The following is a 20,341-nucleotide window of genomic DNA, read 5'->3' as shown; positions in this document are numbered from 1 at the left end:
AAGCTAGGTTTACACTAGCATGTAGATGTGTTGCCACTGAATCGCGCTATTTTTAGTGTCATGCCACTAGAGGTTTACACTCAAAAGTGAGTGTTCTAACCGTGCCACTATAATGTTTTGATGGAGATTTGATGATTGATTTTTGATGGAGAACTGTTGCACAGAAATGATTTTGTAGTTGTTGTTTAATAGTACATGGTGTTTATAAAAGTAAACCGGGATTTTAAACGGTTGTTGCTCGGGGACTATTCAAGATAAAAGTTCAAAGCTTTTTCTCATAGTTTGATACAATTCGGAATCTATATATATATAAAATCCAATGTATGTTTGTTTGTATGTTTGTCCTTAATGGACTCCGAAACCGCTCGACAGATTGTAATGAAACTTTCAGGCATTATTAAGCATTATTCAAGGATGGTTTGTGTGAAGTTTGATGCAGATCCGTCAAGAGGGCTCCGCCCCAGTGGCTCTAGAGTTTCCCATGTTAACCTTATGAGTACTCATATTTAAATGGAATTAAAGAATCTTAACAGCTGGATGAACTAAACAATTTGATTCTGTGATGTTCAATAGCATTAAAAAGGTAATAGGTTTACCAACAGGGTGCAGCACTATGTTTCTTCATTTATGACAACAGCTAATTTGCAACCAAATGGTGAGTGAGCATAGCGAACGAACTTCAACCTGGAGGCGAGTTAGCGTAGCGAACGAGCTCCAACCTAAAGGTGAGTGAGCGTAGCGAACGAACTTTAACCAGGACATGATTGAGCCATGCGAACGAGCTCATCTAGAAAATGAACGAGCATTGACATAAAACCACATTAGGACAGGACGAAGTCTGTCGGGCCAGCTAGTAGTTTGATAAAATTCAGATTTTAATCAATCTTATATGAGCATAAAACTGGCTAAGTCTGTACCCTTAGGGCGATCGGCGGGTTTATCTGATGTCTTAACTGAATCTTTTTAGGCACAAAGACTATCTTTTACAGAGATACTGTAACATCATAAAGTGTTGATTTAAGTATGTTTAACTGAAGACTTAGTCGGGCAATCGATTTTTTGGGGCTTCTGATGCAGAATTGTCGGATTTCTTCGACTATGGCTTGTTGCCATGAAACTCATTAAACCAGCACTCAATCAAAAATCATAAATTTGATTATTTCTTGGAGATTATTTTTATTTTAACGCTGCGGAGCAGCATGGTTCCTCTAGTATTTTTAAAGAGAAATCTTAGTTAAAATCTAACCAGGCAACTGGAAATTCGCTTAATCTGCAGGTTTGCTGCGGCAGGAGTATTTTTATTTGCAGTGCAGGATAAAAAAATATATGGTTAATCAAATTTCCACGATACACATAACACCGAAGTTGTTAATGTGTTGCGTACCATTGAGCCATTATTAAAACAAGGCGGGAATCTGAGGGTAATTTATTTTTACTATGAACCTATTTGAATAAAAACTCACAAAACAACCAGAAGTTTTCTAAGCTCTAGATTGCTCCGAATTAGGTTATTTTAATATTTCATTTTTCACACATGAGTACAAAACCTAGAGGACTAAAAACACCTTGAATCATATACTACAGTGCAATCGGCAAAAAAACTGCCTATCCCCAACATTTAAAGTTAAAGCTAATTTTTTACCATAAACTGTTTAATACAATATTGTATGGTTTAAAGTTACACCATTTTGAACATTGGGTTTGGAGAGAGGGGGGTTTAAAGTTGAACAATTTTTTGGGTTTAAAAATGTTTAAAAAATACATACTCTGTGGTTTAGTGCAAAATATGTTATTTACAAAAATAACCTACGATAAATTGTACAAGAATTATTGTCCTCTTCATAATCTTAATCTTGTAAAGTAAATAGTTACAATAGATTGAAAATGAACATTTCTAACGCTTGGATGTTGAGGTTTAGGTCTAATTGCACCGCACTAATAGATGAGTGATCAAATTATTTCATGACATCAAACCATTGTGAACACCTGTTTAAATAACAACTTGTTCTGTCAGATAAACCTATGTAGCACATACTCAGGCACTATGGTACTTTTTTTATGAAAATAGTGAAAGTGAAGTAAACATGTATATTATTCATTTTTCTGAATAGAATATACCCATACTGTACTTACAAAGTGTACATCTCATTGTCAATTCCAAGATCGTTTGAAAAAATAATATTCAGAACACAACCTTGTAGATATTAGAGATCCTACAGAGCTTACAAAATAAAATTCAAAACTTTCACAGTTCGAAATAAGGTGGATAAGAGCTCTTTATCTCCACAAAATTACTTAACTAAAATTTCCTAAAACCACCAATTTTGTTCTAGCGAGTTGTTCGCCGTTCTTTTTATTTTTGCTGGAAGTATCATAGAAGAGATGGTCAGCAAAAGTAAAGCTAATTTTAGTGTGAGTTTTGAGAAAATAGCTAATGGTATTACACAGGTCACTTCCCTGACTAGTCTGATATCTAATACTCTTCGGCTAGATTTAGTTAACTTTCTGAATGAATGTTGTAGTTATTGAATCTTTATTGTAATTTCATTGAGAAATACGGTGTCATACATAAAACTTTTACTTTTCATATTCAAGATTTGAGTATAGTAAAGTATTAGTAAGTTTCAAGTATAGTAAAACATGGCAAAGGCGCTGTTGCAGGGCGTAGCTCGAGGTAGAGTTTCCGCTTCTCATGTGTTGGGTCGCTGGTTCAAATCCACACCATTCATTATACTTTTTGTTCCATTAATTAAACTTTTACATGTTTTTACATTTAAATAACAGCTCTAATCAACATCTAATTTTTTTATTACTTTGAATAACAAATTCAGAATACCAAAATGGAATAAAAGTAATGTTTTATGATAAGCAGTTCAGTTCAACGCCCAAAAATCAAATATAGGCCTACAAAATTGTTAGTACATCACAGGGTTTTAGCTATTTAGGGAAGCAAATAATAAGCACCTCAAAAAATACAATAAAACTCCTCTTTAAAATTGTCTTACTATTATTTCCTATTAAAATGTCTTTAAATAAAACCGAAAGCCTTGGGTGTAAAATAATCTGATTAATGTTGCAATGTTGGATACATTTTTGTACATCTTTGTATGCAATTCGGTATGAGGTTTTAATTTGGTTTCTCTCAAAGATTAAAAATCTTTTATCTGTGATAACTAAATAGTTTATATAACCATGAAATTTAACTCAAGTAAACTTAGACTAAAATTTTGCAGAAATTTATAACTTATAATTATAATTATTCTAATAGGGCGATTGTACATACATTATAAAATTCAATTTCGCTCATTTTGTACTACGCCACATTTATTGATTGTAATTTACATCTAATAATTATCATTTTAGCACTCACAGATCTATGTTTATCTTAAATTGCAAACTTGAGCCTATTCGCACTTGAAAAAAGAATTCAATAATTCATTTTTTTTATGATGTGAGTAATGAAATAACTCTCTTTTCAAAAATACTAGTCTACTTCAAATAATACTGGTGTAGAGAGGTTGTTAGAAAATGGCAAGTATTTACCAGTGTAATTTATAAGAGTAAAACTTTATGAAACACATTGCTGTCTACACTAGTAAAAACCACTAGTAATACTAGTCTCTACACTAGTAACTAGTATCTTACACTAGTAGGTTTTTGAAACGTAGACTTGTAAAATACACTAGTAATACTAGTCCATGGACTATAATACTAGACTAGTATTTTTATGAAACAGGGCCCTGTTGTGTAAAAAAGATAATTTTAAAAATATATTAAAATTTAATTCATAACCAAGGTGAAAACAAATAAAATTAATACCAGATTACTGTACAAACCAGTTTATTTATTTACCAGGGAACCCAAGGTGGTTGTCGCATTTTGTGGCTTGGAATATGTGTCATGTTTAGTGGAATCCTTATTAGAGCTTGCTTTAAGTGAAGTTTTTGCAGAGTCTTTCTAATGATATACCTAAAACAAAAGATGCTTTGTTTGATTATGTTATTGTAAAATCATAACTGTTACACAAACCAAGTAAACCTATAGACTACATGAATTTCCATTTGATTTTGATTTTACTACAGTAGACTCTCTATCTGGCAGAAACAGGCTGCGGCAAGATTGGATAACACAGGAAATGATAAAAACGACAATCGTACTGGCGTAGTGACTGCGGGTTGAGTTGATGGGACATGTTTATGATGGTGCCGTGACTACGAGTTAAGGTATATACAAGCACAGGGATGTATTGTACTACATGCTGCCTCTAGGCAGCGAAAGTTAGCCGCCCCTCCCCAACCCTTGTCAGTGCGCTCACCGACCACACTAAGATTACCCCAATACATGCCCTGCCAGCTGTTTTTTGTAGAAAAGTAATCGGCAATTGCATGCTGCATCAACAAAATCTAATAACATATTAGCCCTATTTTACAAACTTTTTTTGGCGATTTCATGCAAAACGCGATTCTGTTTTGTATACATGGAATGCAATCTTGTTGTATCCAGTGAATCAGAAGAGTCATAAACATGTTTTGCGGCTCGTAAATGGCACACAAAAACGTCCGTATACAAGGGTTCTTATAATGCTTTTCATTGAAAACTTTTAGTCAGATATACAATCATAAATACTTTTATTTACAAAGACTAACTGTTTTATTTTAAAACCTAGTGAATCAAAATAAATAAAGTAAGTATAAAAAAGTCGGTGGATCTGACTAAAAGTGTTCAATGAAAAGCGTTATAAGCATTAATATATTCATGGCAGATCCTACTTTAACGAATAACATAGGCTACAATTTTGCATGAGTTAAATTAGTAGTTCACACTTTTCTCCTTGATTTTATATTAGAAAATGAATCACTAACTGATCAAATTAAGTCCAGGGAGTTCAGCAGTTAGTTCTCCTTTAATATTTAAGACTGCTAGTTAACAAAGTCTTTCTTCAGAAGATAGGCTGCTTAAATAGTATGCCCTTTCTTTCAAGGCATGAAAACGATCTTTCTGGAGAGCAGTTTGATATCGCTGTGCTTGCTAATATCTGCCACATCTACAATTGGACAAACTGAAACTGATTGAAGATCTTCTTTCTCCAATTTCTTTCAAAAGCCTTAACGGAGGGATTTTGTTAGGTTTTTCACTTGGACATTTGGCTTCAAGTTCGAGTTTAATTTTTTTTCTCATTAGCTGGAGTTTTCTTTTTTTCAAGTCTTGCATTGGCATTTTCAATATACGATTTGTACGAAAAGAAGCTATCTTCAACATCTGATAAAGCAGAGGGAGGTGCGCCTACGCAGCGGCCGGCAGCCCACGCCCGTGAGCCGCGACGTGACCGCCAGACTGCAGGGCAGCACGGAAAAAACAGCACAGCCGTATTATAAATGATCGATTTTGACTTAAATGTGTTCTGAAATCATTTTTTACTCTGTCTAAGTATTTAAAATGGCATTTTTGCAGTTCTCAATATTTATTGCTCAACATTAAGCATTTTTAAAAGATTAAAACCTCCCTTTTGATTACATGTATTTATCTTCCAAAGTTTTGCCGCCCCATAAAATTTGCCGCTTTAGGTGCGAGCCTAGTCCGCCTATTCAAAAATACGGCCCAGTACATACACATCCTACCAAAAGGTATCTATATAAAATAAAATTAGACATGGTGAATGGAACGAGTAAAAAAAGTTGTAATGTAAAGTCGGTATATTAAATACTTGTTAAATTTTTATTTTTATGTTTTGTTCAAGGAATGGGTCTAGACCAGGATTTTGAATTGTAGAACAAGGAGGACAGCAGCTAGCTTACCTTGAAGGTGGGTAGGTAGGTCATAGAACATAAAGAAGAGACACTATGCACACAATATTTCGTCCCCTGGAGGACTATGTCAAGGGTAGAGGAAGTGGTAGAGAGTTTACCAATTATGTGTGTACAGTGTTTCTAATATGTTCTATGGCCTACCTGCACTTCTCCAAGGTAAGCGGCTTCTATCCTCCTTATTCTACAAATTTACATTTTATGTAACCATTTTACACTTTTTCGATGTGCAAAATTTGTTTTCTGTTTGACACATCTTGTTTCCAAGCATTTATTGTTGTCCCTACCCAACACAACGTTGTGAAATACATGTTATCACATGCCATCTCAAGCTGAATAGCACGGGACACGTTATATTGAATAGGTTGTTTTTTAAGCTCTTTTACAAGTTTTACAGCTTTCATATTGTAATTTGTTATTAGTGTCAAGAGTTTTTGAAAGGTTTGGTGAGCTAAGGAAATTTTACACTGGACGAATAATGTTCATTATGTGTTACAATTTTCAGTCAAATACATTGTCAAATAGTTCTTGCTTAAGGGTGTTCGATCGAAAATAAAATACTATTATTTTTTAAAGTATAATTGTTAAGGTCATTATAAGTGTAAGAAAAAATGTCACCTGAAATTTTTAAGTGGCTTAATAAGAGAGTTATGGGGCTTTTAAGTGCTAACTCCGTTTGCTTTCCAGCTCAAAAACGGTTTCGACTATATTCACCAAACTACTCTTAAAAATTCCAAAAAATGTATCTTTACAAGCTAAAACATTTTATTTCCCATATCGTTTATAAATAAAAAAAGTACCTTTTTTTGTAAATTCGATAACTGGTTTATTTTTAAATGAATCGAGAAAAGACGCATATCAGAACAAAGCCAATGATGTACAGAATGTATAAAAAAATACTCCAATGGAAAATTCTTAACCGTTTAGAAACTGGAAAGAAAACAGAAATCACGTAAAACCAGCTTGGCGTGCGATGTGAGTGTGTACAGTGCTCATACGCGCACTCACGGCGCGCGGGCGCACACCCCTCCCTCCTCATCCCCCGCACCGGCCGCGTCTACCCTGGTTCCCGCGCGCTCTACCTGCTCTCAGCTAGCTGCTGCCAACCTGTCACCGGTCACGTGTTTTGTATTTTGTAGTTACTAGTTAACCTGTTGCTCGAATTCGAGCAATTGCTAAGTATTACAGGCATTATTTTAAAACGAATAACATTCATGATTTCTGATGACTTCAAAAAATTTGATTCAAAGATTATAGAAATACTCAAGATTTACATAAAATATCGATATAATCAACATTTCTTGTAAATATTTTATCATTTTTAAAAGCTGATATTGTTTTCTACAAATAGCCTTACTAATAGCCGCATTATGTTGTCCATAATAGCGATTATAAATTATAAAAAAAACATTATTTCTAGTGTTTCCAAGGCAATGTCTCCTTGGTGGTGTTCTATGACTTTCCTGTGTTTCCATAGTTTGCAAATCGATCGGCTCTTTCAATGATTACTAAGAAATGCAGCGCAGTTTTAATTCAGTTTTCTTTTTAGTATGTCAAATTATCCAGGCTCTCTCGCTTTTTTCCATCGTAATATTTACGCCAACCCGAATTCAAATAGTAAATATTTTATTTCAACCAAGTCAGTAAATGTTTGGAGCAAACTGTTAAATTAGCAAACTTATTGACTGTTTACAATTGACATATGTTTATCTTCTCACTTTTAATTTCTGGCAACAGCTGGATTTTCATAACAATTTTTGTTTTCCATGTTAATCTTATGGACAAATTCGAAATTTTAAAGGGCCCCAGGGCATCACTCTCTAATTGTTTCCCTAAAAAGAAAGTTTCCTGCACAACTTCATGTTACGCTCTTTCCAATGACACCAAAAACATGTCAATCGGTTTAGTAGTTTCGGAAGAGTAATTGTCACAAAAAACCTGCTTGCGTATTAAATAAGTATAGAATAGATATTTTCTTCTCTTGTCTGTGGTTATTGTTAGTATTGTAAAGGTGCGATGGGAACAAAAAAACCGCATAGTAAATACAAACCACGTAAACGCAGTAAACGCTCGAAAGTGCTTAGAAGAATCCATGAACGGAAACGCGAGGGCGAGGATGTAAACACTACTAACAATAGTTCAAATCTCTCCGAAGAAACTAGCGAGGAAATTTTCGATCGTCTTGTGGCATCAAGGTAAGTTTTATTTGAATAAAATCATATTTAACACGTTCGCTACTGAGCGTCGCATATATGCGACGCCGCGGTCATTGCCACAGACCGAGGTATACATATGAATCCTACACATGGACCGGCTGTCACTTGGATAACAGTACACACAGACCACGGGCGAAAACCTGTAAAACAGTGATCATTTACATCTTAATACTTAATTTTTGTATTTTTTATAACCTTTTGTAATGTCGCATATTTGCGACGCCCGGTCTACAGCGAAGACAATAGTGAAAACTATCATAGTTTTCTTGAAATAGACCAAACGTCGCATATATGCGACGGCTCATTTTTGTTTTTGTTTTGAGGGGAAAGTAAGTAAATAAAACAGAATATTCAAGAACAGTTTATAGCTGAATAAATATAAAAGCTACATAGGATAATGCAGCATACATACTGCATACATACACACAGTGATGCAGAAAAGTAAAGGCAAGTTTTTTCAACTATCATATGACGTCACCAATCATCATATCCACAGACCAAGCGACGCAGTAGTGCGTCAGACATCTCTGTAGACCACTGCAGGGAATTCAGTGGTTTCAAATAGACCGTTACAAAGATATAAGCATTTTCGTAACACTAGAACCCTGACGCAAATATGCGACGGCAGTCTATTTAAATGTGACTAGCCGTTGCATATATGCGACGGCAAAATTTCGCAAAATGCAAAATGCAAAATTTCGTACTATTGCAGTAGCGAACGTGTTAAATGTTTTTTTATGTATTTGGAAAATTTACATTTTTAATTTCTTCCCCATATATGGAGAAAGTATTGTTTTCGTCCAAATGTTCTAGTTTGAGTTTTGAGTGTAGGCCTATATCTATTTTTGGTCCCCCTGAACCCAAAAAGTGGTACAGTATTCGAAGTGATGTCTGTGTGTCTTTATGTGTCCAGAGCCACAGACCACACATGTAGTCCGATTTTGATGAAATTTGGTCTGTAGGTACTAACTCGTGGTATTTCCAGACATTTTTTATTTTATTTTTTTTTTGGAATTGTGATTTTGAATGAGGATTTTCCCCATAAAATCTGATTTTCTCGAAATTGACCCGAAAGATTTTTTTATTAAGTATCTAATAGTCCATTACATTCTGAACAAAATGGTACAAATCCCATTTACCGTAAAAATTACAATTTAACAGTTATTGTAACTTGTGATAGTAGTGTAGATCCCAAAATCCAAAAACCGTAAACATCGTCCGATTTTGATGGGACGAAAACGGAAATGTTTGTTAAATCGACTTTATTAAAGACTTTATTTATACATCGGTTTTTAATTTCGTTAATGACAATTATGTAACTAGAGCGTTCACGGAAGTGTCGCTAATCGGATTATAAAGGGTCGGGCGGGACCGGCCGATAATGACCCTGCCCGTCCGTCTGGGCTGCCTCAACTTAGGGTGGCGAGACCTTATAGTGGGCAGTGAAGGTATTATTGAAGTGAAATGTTTGCCATCGGTAAGGGGAGACTTGAAAGAATTTGTGTCTTTAAAAAAAAACCAAACATGTATGGAGTTAAAGGAAGGGAAAGTAATGTTAAAGAGATCGCACAACTATTTCTTCCAAATACAGGGCCAACTTAACATAACGAAGAGGAGTTGGTGTGATTTTATTGTATATACAAGAACAAATGACTTGTTTATTGAGAGAATCCAAATAGACAGTGAGTTGTGGAGTAAAACAATGCTGCCAAAACTTATCCGTTTCTACAACTATTGCCTTCTACCAGAAATGGTAGATAGCAGAATAAATCGGCACCTTCGTGTGCGTGATGCAGCGTACATCATAGATGCCCAAACTCGTAAAGAAGAAGCAAATATGGCTAAGACAAGAAAGAAAAACAAATAGTGGGCGATTCTCAGAGATCCTGCTTTGTTATTTTTTAGAGTTGATTAAAACTGCTTCAAACATTGTTTTTATATACAATTTCTCTAAATCATTCCTTGTAATAAAAATAAAAATAATTTTTCCTGGAATTAAGATTTAACTTGGTCAAGTTCTATTACAGTTAAATGGTACTTTTTCTAGAATTTTAAGTTAATTTTTTTTGTAAAATTAGTCAATTAGTGCAATAACTTAAATTAGTAAATAATTAAAAATTTAATTTGTTAAACCTTTGAAAAAAAATATTAAATAGATTTTGAGATATTGTTAAATTTCCAATCCATGTTTGCTTGTCCCGTACAACTTTCAAAAGGTGAGATTTTTGTTTTAAATCCCAACTTATTTATATTTTTGATTACAACTTCAAAGGCATAAAGATAAAATAATAACAAATGGAGGAAAACATTTGATTAACATAATCATCGATAAATAAACCCATAAAACAATATTTTATTTAGACTTTTAGAGCGTTTTTAATGAATATTTGTTAATGGATTAACAGTATACAATGTCAACTGGGGTACAACAACCAACAGTGATGCGTCTTCCAACGAGATGGGCCGCGGTCCGCGGAGGCTCAGAACAGAAGCGGGAGTGGTAACAGCAACGTTGGGTGAGGTGAAAGTGAGACAGAAATACATCTCGCGCGCTCTCTCACTCCTACTCCAAGAGAGGCTCGCACACGGGCTTGTTCGAGTTAGGTTTAGTACACGTCGCGCGCGTAGTGGCCAACGCTGGAACTAAACACTCCCAGCGCCTGTGAGCCATGCCGTTATTACACCCTTAATACCTCCATTTAAGCACATAGATAGACTATATTTTGGAGGAAATAGTCTTTCAGAGCTTTGAATCACTAACACATCTTTTTTAAGACATTTGTAACACTCCTGTAAAGTTTGTCAAATAAGAGATAATTGTATACCTAATTAGTTAATTATCACTATCATCATTAATTTATGACATGCAAACTCATGCAACAAGGTTTCTGAATAAATTACCATACTAACCCATTTTTGCCAACTAAAAAAGTAGCTGGAATGTGTGTCTTTCTTGTAGTTTTGTCATCCACCATTTCAATGTAAAGTTCGTCATTTCTATTGTCATAATCAGCTATAATAATGGCGCTTGCACCCACCTGCTCCGCTCTCAATGTCTTGCTTACAAAAGAGCATTCACTGAAAACACAACAAATCGTCATCGAAACACTGCATTTTGACTAACAATTAAAATGTAGTTAATATTACAAGTCTGGAAATAATGTGGGTAGAACAGATCGGTACGGTTACAGTGAGCACCTTTGTTTCGTTAACGGAAATCAAACCCTGCAACATTCCATGAAGCAAATCTCTTTACCAAAATAGTTATGTTTATCAAATATTTTCAGTTTCTTCCCTTTAGTAAAGGATACTGCTATTAAATATTTCTCTTGAATTCTCTCTCTGAATAAGTCCTATATTGGGATGAAATAGTTAGTGTTGTGTTTTGTGCTTTTTATTGTGTATCTATTAAGCCTCGGGTACGATACGAGTGGTGAGCGGCAACCTGAGCACGTAAGCGGCGGTAGTGGCTACAATACAAGCGGCACATTTATAACGCTCATCAAGTTTCCCAAATTTTATGAGTCAGTTTAGTATAAAATGGTTAACTATGCTTACCTGCAAAACGTATTGCAACTTTTGTTGCTATCTGACAATTGTTTGTCTTTGAAGAAAAACTTAGTTTTTGGAAAACCCTTAACCCTAATTTTTTCCCATACTTTTCTTGTGACTGAAGTGTTTAAAACTTACGTGCTGGTCATTCCACAAAAATTCCCTCGACTGCACCTCACGTATTGACCCGTATCGCATGTTTGCTGCTGTTTCGCTGTCATTTTAGGCCGAACTGAAGCATGACTCACCTGAGCGGCGTTTTCGAGAAAATCGGTTTTGACTTGGAAACAAGAGCGGCGCTGAGCCGTGCTGCTTACCTCCGCTCGCCGCTCAGATGTATCGTGGCCCACCCTCAGCAGATTTACACGCAACTAAATGAGACCCGATGTCAGAGCGGCCCCACTCATGCCGCTCACCGCTCGTATCGTACCCGGGGCCTTATACATAGCCTCTAGGGAGAGTGAGCTGGTGTAGTGGTTAGAGCACGGGACTTCAGTCCCTGAGGTCCCGGGTTCGATCCCCGCCAAGTCACCAATGGATTTTATCAAAGTGATAATCCCCTAGGTCTAGCCTGAAGTCTGAAGTAATGTGAAAAACAATTCCAGGCTCATGCCTAGCGTCCTAGGACAAGAAAAAAAATTATAGCCTCTAGACTCCTAACTTTCTCAAGTAAACTAGCTGAACTCTATCCTATCACAGTGTAAGTTACAACTTTCTTCTGGTTATATCTATCATAGAGCCTAACAAGCCACTTCAAAACCAATGCATTGTATAGAGAATGGGTATTTGCCTGCTCCAAGATATATTCAATCCTACTGCAGCACTTATTTTTTCATAAATTAATATAACACCTTACAGAAGATGTAGGAGTTTCTACAAATGGTAATGATAATTTTGGTAACAGTTTGATTACTTAGGTGCAGTAAGACTCATCAAATACTACTCAGTTAGATACATGAGGAGCTCATAGAATCCTGTATTTGTTATCAATTCTTGCTACTAAGTTAGCAGGCTTTTTTTCAAGCCATCTCAATATTTGAGATAGTATAACAATTCCACATATTTGTTTCATTGATCAAAGTTTTAAGTTTATATTATTTAGTAATAATTGACCCTAAAATGTAAAGTTATCATAACATTGAGATTAGTTCCCCACCCTCTCTCAACCAGGACCACATTTCCTCTGAGATCATCTGCATTGCTAGGCCATCCACAGCCGTCAGCTGGCTCCACGGGGACAAGTGGGATCACTCGTGAAGAAAACCCTAATTCCTAAAATACAAACAATATTTCAAATAATGATATGCACATGTCACTGTGGATATATTTATTTTATGTGTGCCATAGCTTGATGATATTCAATCATAAGTCTACTTTTACTGCTAATTACTTTTATGCCTTTTCAGTTGTCTACACGAACTTGGAAATATTATTATCAAAATTTAATATTTTTTTTTAGATAACTTGATGATATTGTTATCAGTTTGGACCTGAGAAAGGTATGTAAATATTTTGGAGTGTAGATACCTACCTAACGTAGCTGTTTGTTATCAGATTTTACCGACGACCGTTTTATAAAGTAGCCGTTTCAGATCAGTTCTTAAAATTGAAAAGTTTCACAGCATTATTTACTTTCATAACAGCATAGTTTTACTCATAACAACATGGGTAACAGACCAATGAGATTGAAAGAGAAGAAGTAAAATTGTAATGATGCAAACTTCCAATAATCACCTGTTCAGGCCAATTTAATTGATGAGTGGTGCACACTCGTAGAAGTTTTTAAGGCACTCGCCAAGGCCTTAAATTTTCTACTCGTGTCGTTAACACTATCTTCACGCAATTGCTGCGTAAACTACTATTTTAATCATTGATCCTGGCTAAAGAATCATTTAGTCTTAATCAGACACAAAGCTTTTTCAAATGTCTTCTGACACTCACTCAAGTAGGCTACAAAACATTTTACACTCATCTTTCATTCAAATTCACAACAAACACCAAATGAGAAGTGTTGTAAGATGGTTGACAGGTAATAAGACTTGAATGCAACATTTAATAGTACCAGTGTTAGTTTTAAAATCTGGAAATCTGTATATTGTGTCTATAACTTTACGTTTTTGATCCCATATTTTAGAAACAAATACATCAGCCTGTATAAAAGAAGCATTAAAAAGTATAAAGACACAAAATGTTTGAAATGTAGAAATGGAGAAACAAAGAAATTGAAATGTAGGAGAGTAAAGACTTGGCCCATAGCAGTTTTTGTGTTTGTTCGCAATAACACCCGAATCGTCCCTTTTACTTTATAGATAAATTAATTAATATCTTATTTTAATATCACTAAATATAGACAGTATAATATTTTTAGTTTTGCAAGGATCCAGAGCAGTGGTGGGGCCGACCATAAAGTGGAATAAGTTAATCTAAGTGTTGTTGAATTGTGTTAATACATTTAATTTTGTTTAAAACTTTGAGCATAAAAGTATAGAATAAGGCCTTACAACACTAACAATCAATTACTGTATTAGTTACTTGCTAGACGGCCTTCAGAATTCCCTGAGAGCCTTTAATTAATTGCTCAAACATTGTTTTATCTTTCCAAAACCCTAAGCTAGACTGAATAAGTGGCCTAGTGGCGGCAGGGACGGCTTTCCCACTCTGTTTTGTTCTATAACCCCATTACATTAATTGGCGACCCATGTTTTTCAAAGAGACTGTAAGCGTTAGCCTACAGTACAGTAGGATTTAAAACTACACTACTGGACTGAATGTATCCAAATCTAAAAGTAATAAATTTATTTGGCCATCCACTATAGAAGAGATGTGTAAATATCGGCTACTGTGTCAAAAGCTGGGTCAATTAATTTTTAAGCTCAATGGGCTTACTTACAAACACAGGTCCAAAGTTTTTAGCTGGGCGTGTTCTATATGTATAACTCAACTCTTCTGGTTCAATAATTTCAAAAAAAACATCACTTCCAACTATTTCTGCTGTACTGGTACCTTCTATTTTGTGTAAGTTATTTGCTGAAAACAGTGTTTAAAGTAGGATATTAGAAAACTTCAGTAGGTAGTATGCTATACATAGTGTTGAATATTGCAACCCAACTCATCTAGTCTGGATTAGTGATGGACCATCATATGTTTTTACATTGTACATATGAAGTTGTTTACTAAATATAATTCAGTGTAGTGTTGTGTTTGTAAGACAATAAAAGAGTTTACAACAAATCTTCTTTCATTAACTTTAATTTCACCAACAAAGGTTATGGGCCCAGACAATAGCTTAGTTCACCTAAATCTCTCATTTCAAAAGTTTTCATGAGCTGGGCTTTGATGTAATTGCGGTACTTTTGGTTCTTTGTAGCAATTAAAATGTCATCTACATATACAGAGATTATTGATTTGCATCCACCTACTGTTGAAATGTATATACAAGGATCAGCTTGAGATGGAATGAATTTCAGTTCCTTTAGTTTTTCATCAAGCTTCATATACCACTGTCTTCCTGATTGCTTTAAACCATAAACTGCCTTTTTTAGTAGACAAACCTTTTTGTTTTGAGCATTTTTTAAGTCAGTAATCATTTTCTTTGTTTTGTTGAATAGTTTTTTTTTTTTTTTTTTCACTCTCATCCACCATTATTTCTTGGAGGTATCTCTCAAAGTTGTTAGGAAGTTCCATGTAAACTTTTTCTTTTATTTCTCCATTTAGAAAAGAAAGCAGTTGAAACGTCCATTTGATCAATACTTAGATCATCTTCAACAGCAAGTCCAAGCATAAGTCTTATTGAACTTAGCTTGGACTTGCTGTTGAAGATGATCTAAGTATTGATCAAATGGACGTTTCAACTGCTTTTCTAAATGGAGAAATAAAAGAAAAAGTTTACATGGAACTTCCTAACAACTTTGAGAGATACCTCCAAGAAATAATGGTGGATGAGAGTGAAAATAATGATGACCAGTCTGATTTTGACACTATATTTGAAGAAAATGACAGTGAAATGGAAAATGATATTATTTTCCATTTTAACAAAGCAAACACAAAAAAACAAAGCAGTTCAACTCCAAGAAAGGTATTCACAACACTTATAGTCATAAGAAACAAGATGATAACAACACTACAAAAGTAGGTTTCAAAGTTAAATGTTTTAGATGTGGAAAAATCGGACACAAAGCCAACAACTGTAGATCCAAACAAATGGGAAATAGTTTTAAAGCAGAGGCTGAATGTTTTTCTTCAAATTTGAACATTTTAGGTTCTAATTCATCTGATTGGTGTATTGATAGTGGATGTACATCGCACATGTGTGGAAAGAAATCACAGTTCAGAGATATCAAAAATTCAAACGGAATTTTGAAACTTGCTTCTAAAGGAAAGACATCTGACGTTTCTGGAACAGGAACGGTTTCGCTGGAATTAAAAAATTCTGAAATCATACATTTGAATAACACTCTATTTGTACCAGACTTGGCAACAAATCTAATGAGTGTCAGTAAAATAACAGACAAAGGATTTAAAGTGATTTTTGAAAAAGAGAAAGCTGTCGTCCAAAACCAAAGAGGAAATGTAATTGTGGCAGCAGAACGTCAAGGTGGTCTTTATTATGTCAAAAGTACAAAATCTGTAATGGTAAATGAAAAATCAAACTATACAAAAGAACCTGAGATCATAGATTGGCATAAGAAGTTAGGTCATCTAAACGAGGTTGACTTAAAAACAGCTTTAAAAAATGAATCTTTGAATGGATTAACCTTCAACATGAAAGACAAAATTGGAGAATGTGAAACGTGTATTAAAGGAAAATTGACACAAACACCATTTCAATCAAGAAAGATTGCAAATAATGTAGGCTTGTTAGAAGTCATACATTCTGACATTGTAGGTCCTATGAAAGTAACTACACCTGGAGGAAATAAGTATTTTGGAACATTCATTGATGAACATTCAAGATACTGCTATGTATATTTTTTGAAAAGTAAAGACAAAATTTTTGAATGTTTCAAAGAATATAAATATGAGGTGGAAAATCAAACAGGAAATAAAATCAAGTTTCTGCAAACAGATAACGGCAAAGAATATTCTAATGATGAATTTGACAAGTTCTTGAAAGAAAGTGGTATAAGGCGAAGACTAACAGTTTCATACACGCCGCAACAAAATGGTTTGGCTGAAAGAAAAATAGAACATTATTGGATATGGCAAGATGTTTACTAATAGAATCAAATCTACCAGGATGTATGTGGGCTGAAGCTATTAACACATCTAACTATATAAGAAATCGATGCCCTTCAAAAGCTACTGAACACTTAACGCCATATGAAAAATGGACTGGAAGAAAGCCTTCAGTAAGACACTTGAAAGTATTTGGATCAAAAGTATTTGTATTAAGCAAAGCTTCAAGAAAAGGAAAATTTTACCCGAAAGCGGATCAAGGAATATTTGTGGGGTATGCAAGCAATTCAAAAGCATACAGAATTTGGATGCCGCAACAAAAGCAGGTTAAAATTGCAAGAGATGTAAAAGTTCTATCAAAAATGTACTATGAAAGAAATGAAGATGTAAATGATTACAATCTTCTTGAGCAAAACGAAATAAAAGAAAGTGATAAAAAAGATCAAGATTTTTGCATTATTCCTATCGAACAGAGCGAAAATAATGATGACCAGTCTGATTTTGACACTATATTTGAAGAAAATGACAGTGAAATGGAAAATGATATTATTTTCGAAGATGATATTGAAAATCAACCTGATGACTCACTAAGCTCAAATGAACATTTAGACACTGATGAAATAAGGGTATCACAGAAAAGGCAAAGAAAACCTCCTCTTTGGACAAAAGATTTTCAAATGTCAGCTACCTGCAATGAAGATTCAACTTTAGAATCTTCAGAGGAATGGAATGAAGCAATAAAAGAGGAAATAAAAGCTCATTTAAAAAATGAAACTTGGGTGCTTGAGGATAGAAACAAAGAAATTCATGTAATTGGTTGTAAAATGGTATTAAAGAAGAAACTAAAACCAAATGGAGAGCTAGAAAGAAGAAAAGCACGATTGGTAGCAAAAAGGATTTGCACAAAAACCAGGCATTGACTACTATACGATGAAACTTTTGCTCCGGTAGCAAAGCTAAAAACGGGAAAAAGTACAAAATGAAGAAATAAAATTGAACTACAAACCCACAGAATACATGGTTGCTGATATTTTTACTAAAGGACTAAGCGAACCAAAACATCACAAATTTCAAAAGTGCCTAGGACTTTTACCTAGCTAAGTTGGGTGAGGGGGGATGTTGAATATTGCAACCCAACTCATCTAGTCTGGATTAGTGATGGACCATCATATGTTTTTACATTGTACATATGAAGTTGTTTACTAAATATAATTCAGTGTAGTGTTGTGTTTGTAAGACAATAAAAGAGTTTACAACAAATCTTCTTTCATTAACTTTAATTTCACCAACACATAGTGGTTTCATAGTCACTATAGTGATATCTTCTACCCATCTATCTATCTATATATTAATAGGCAAGCATGTTTCTTTAAAACCTTTTTTCTCAGCTCGCGCGCATCGTAGGAAAGATCTACGCATACTGTTAGGAAGATATTTTCCTGTAGATGTGCAGAATCCCTTTAAAAATTAAAATAGGCTCAAATATAAGCACAAAAAATGAATTTGAAATTACAAAATAATTAACATGGGCTTTGTGGGGTGCCATGCTGGTGACAAAATAACGTTAACGAAATATAAACAGAAAAACAAAACAAATGGAACAAATTACAATCACATGTTTTATTTACATTGTGGGTTGAAATTAGAGAAGTCTGGACCTTTGACCATAGATAAAACATACTCCTTTGACTTACATCCCCATGTTAAGGTTGTAGCCAGTTTTTAAATTAAATTTGTCGTCATCGATGTGAGCCACCAACAGATTGCGCTGATCTAAATGACTAATTTCTGTCGAATACACGATGTTTTTTTACTAAATCAAACTTATGGAATGACTTATTATTATGACAAAATAAGGTAGAAAATATGATTTTAGACACACATTCTGTGACTGGCTCACACAACTACATGTTCTTTTTTATAAAAAAAAATGGCAAGAGCTGGTCCACATCGATGGAATGTCTACTTCAGTATCCAATAGTCAATGCGTGTACGTACATTACATATTTTTGGTCGAATTTTCGACCACTGGACGACCTCTAATATATTTTATTAATTAAGGCGATTCTTTGTGTCAAAATTGTGGGCGACTGAGAAGTCGTAGAACGACGAGAGAGGGCTCAAATTAAAGATATATATCATGTGACGGCGGGGAAAATAGTGGAACTCCCAAAGTGTTATCACAGAATTAGATACCAAGGTAAAATGTACCCCATTAGAATAGCATGATGGCACAGAACTGAAAGGGTTAAAATAATTTGAGGTTAAGGCTTAGCCTAAACTAGGCCTAGGCTATGGTGCGTTAATCTGTAAAATTACTCACCACCCATATCAGCAAAACAAAAGAGACTGACAAAAAAACTTATAAAACATAAAACCATCATTGTTAAGTAGTTTTATCATATCTTGCACTCAAACAATTACGCGGTCTTGACATTACTGCTACTGCAGCTAGGTTTCCAATTCAGTTTCATCTAACTTTGTTCAATTAAACAACACACTGCCCTTGTGATCTATCTTGTATTGAGGGTTACAGTAATGGTATTGGTCAGCAATAAGAACTATTTTGTTTAACTTGATCAAATTGATACTTGATAAGTTATTAGCAAAAACGTTGCAAGCTCTGTAGATATTCTTGTTGTCGTTGGACTTGGACTTGGACTGTTGTTGTTGACATTTTCATTTTCAGAGAGGAGAGGAGATCAGTCAGTCAGGTGGTAGATAATTAGTTTGTTTGTCTGCTAGTCTTCCTCTTCTTCTTCTTTTATTCTAGTTTGCAAAACTGGCTTCGTTAAATTGCCATGTAGTCACACTTTTTACCTTAAAACACGATTGTTCTAGACATTTTTCCCGGGCTTTTTCGAAATGCTATAGTTAGGAAACGATTGTTGTTTTTCTAATTTTCTGAGTTTATACCGAGGTTAATAACTTTAAGTTGGTGTGGGTAGATGTTTTCCAGTTTGAATGACCAATTGTAACGGTCAGGCAGTCATTAACCATATTTTTTTAATATCATGGATACCAGCCCAAAACCCAGTTTTGGTTATTGCCGGTAGTATTGGTAATAGGTCAGTGGAAGCGTGTCGGAACCAGTCGCAACCTAGGAGGATTAAACATTAGCCCTAACGAACGTTCAAAAGTTGTTTTACCGAGGTGGAGTGACCTATTATAAACGTACATAAGGTGCGCGGATGTAATGTTTGCCTACAAATATGTCAGAAAAGAGAAAAGATAAGTAGTTTGCGATATGGAGTATATTATAAGGTTTAGTGTGTAGCATGGGACAGCGTCAATGGGCGTTAAAACAGGTAGCCGTCACGTATTTTAATTAGTTGTGGTTTGGTTTATTTGTTCTTAAGGTGCTTTGTTTTAAATATTTTAATATTGCTTTATATTTCAATGTTAAATGGTTATTTTGTTTAGCTGTCCGTAATTAGATTGTTCGAAGTTTAGTTTGTTTTAAAATTAGTTTAAAGTGCTTTTCATGTTTTAGACTAAACTTATCTGGTTCCATAACTGTACTGCGATTCCGTCAGGTGACCACATGAAGGTTGTATTGCGCAAACAGCCGGAGTGTGTGGGCCAGGCAATGGT

At 34.7% G+C, this 20,341-nt stretch overlaps 2 protein-coding genes across 2 annotated transcripts in view; both read right to left on the bottom strand.

Moving 5' to 3' along the window:
- Positions 1-20,341, bottom strand: part of LOC128986491 (adipocyte plasma membrane-associated protein Hemomucin-like) — a 438,949-nt gene that overhangs the window by 312,228 nt on the left and 106,380 nt on the right. The gene's annotated exons all lie outside the window — the stretch shown is intronic.
- Positions 3,824-19,450, bottom strand: LOC128986538 (PRADC1-like protein). Its single transcript, XM_054406954.1, has 5 exons — positions 19,071-19,450; positions 14,463-14,599; positions 12,729-12,844; positions 10,931-11,098; positions 3,824-3,969 (listed from the first exon to the last, which is right to left on the bottom strand). Exons 1-5 carry the CDS (start codon positions 19,129-19,131, stop codon positions 3,849-3,851), a joined length of 603 nt encoding a protein of 200 aa, XP_054262929.1. The 5' UTR covers positions 19,132-19,450; the 3' UTR covers positions 3,824-3,848.

This window comes from Macrosteles quadrilineatus, unplaced genomic scaffold (assembly GCF_028750875.1).
Source record: "Macrosteles quadrilineatus isolate MER2022 unplaced genomic scaffold, UCM_ALF_1.0 Scaffold_1__1_contigs__length_201487025, whole genome shotgun sequence".
Classification (NCBI taxonomy): domain Eukaryota; kingdom Metazoa; phylum Arthropoda; class Insecta; order Hemiptera; family Cicadellidae; genus Macrosteles; species Macrosteles quadrilineatus.
The sequence above is the reverse complement of the archived record's forward strand: the minus strand, read 5'-3'. Positions and strand labels throughout refer to the sequence as shown.

Excerpts from the sequence above, each read along its gene's own strand:
- LOC128986538 (XM_054406954.1), bottom strand. The coding sequence starts at position 19,131 with ATGATGGTTTTATGTTTTATAAGTTTTTTTGTCAGTCTCTTTTGTTTT. Across the intron at positions 14,600-19,070 it reads TTGTTTTGCTGATATGGGTG|CAAATAACTTACACAAAATA; the intron begins GTGAGTAATTTT and ends CACTGTTTTCAG. Across the intron at positions 11,099-12,728 it reads GTGGTCCTGGTTGAGAGAGG|TGAATGCTCTTTTGTAAGCA; the intron begins GTGGGGAACTAA and ends TTGTGTTTTCAG.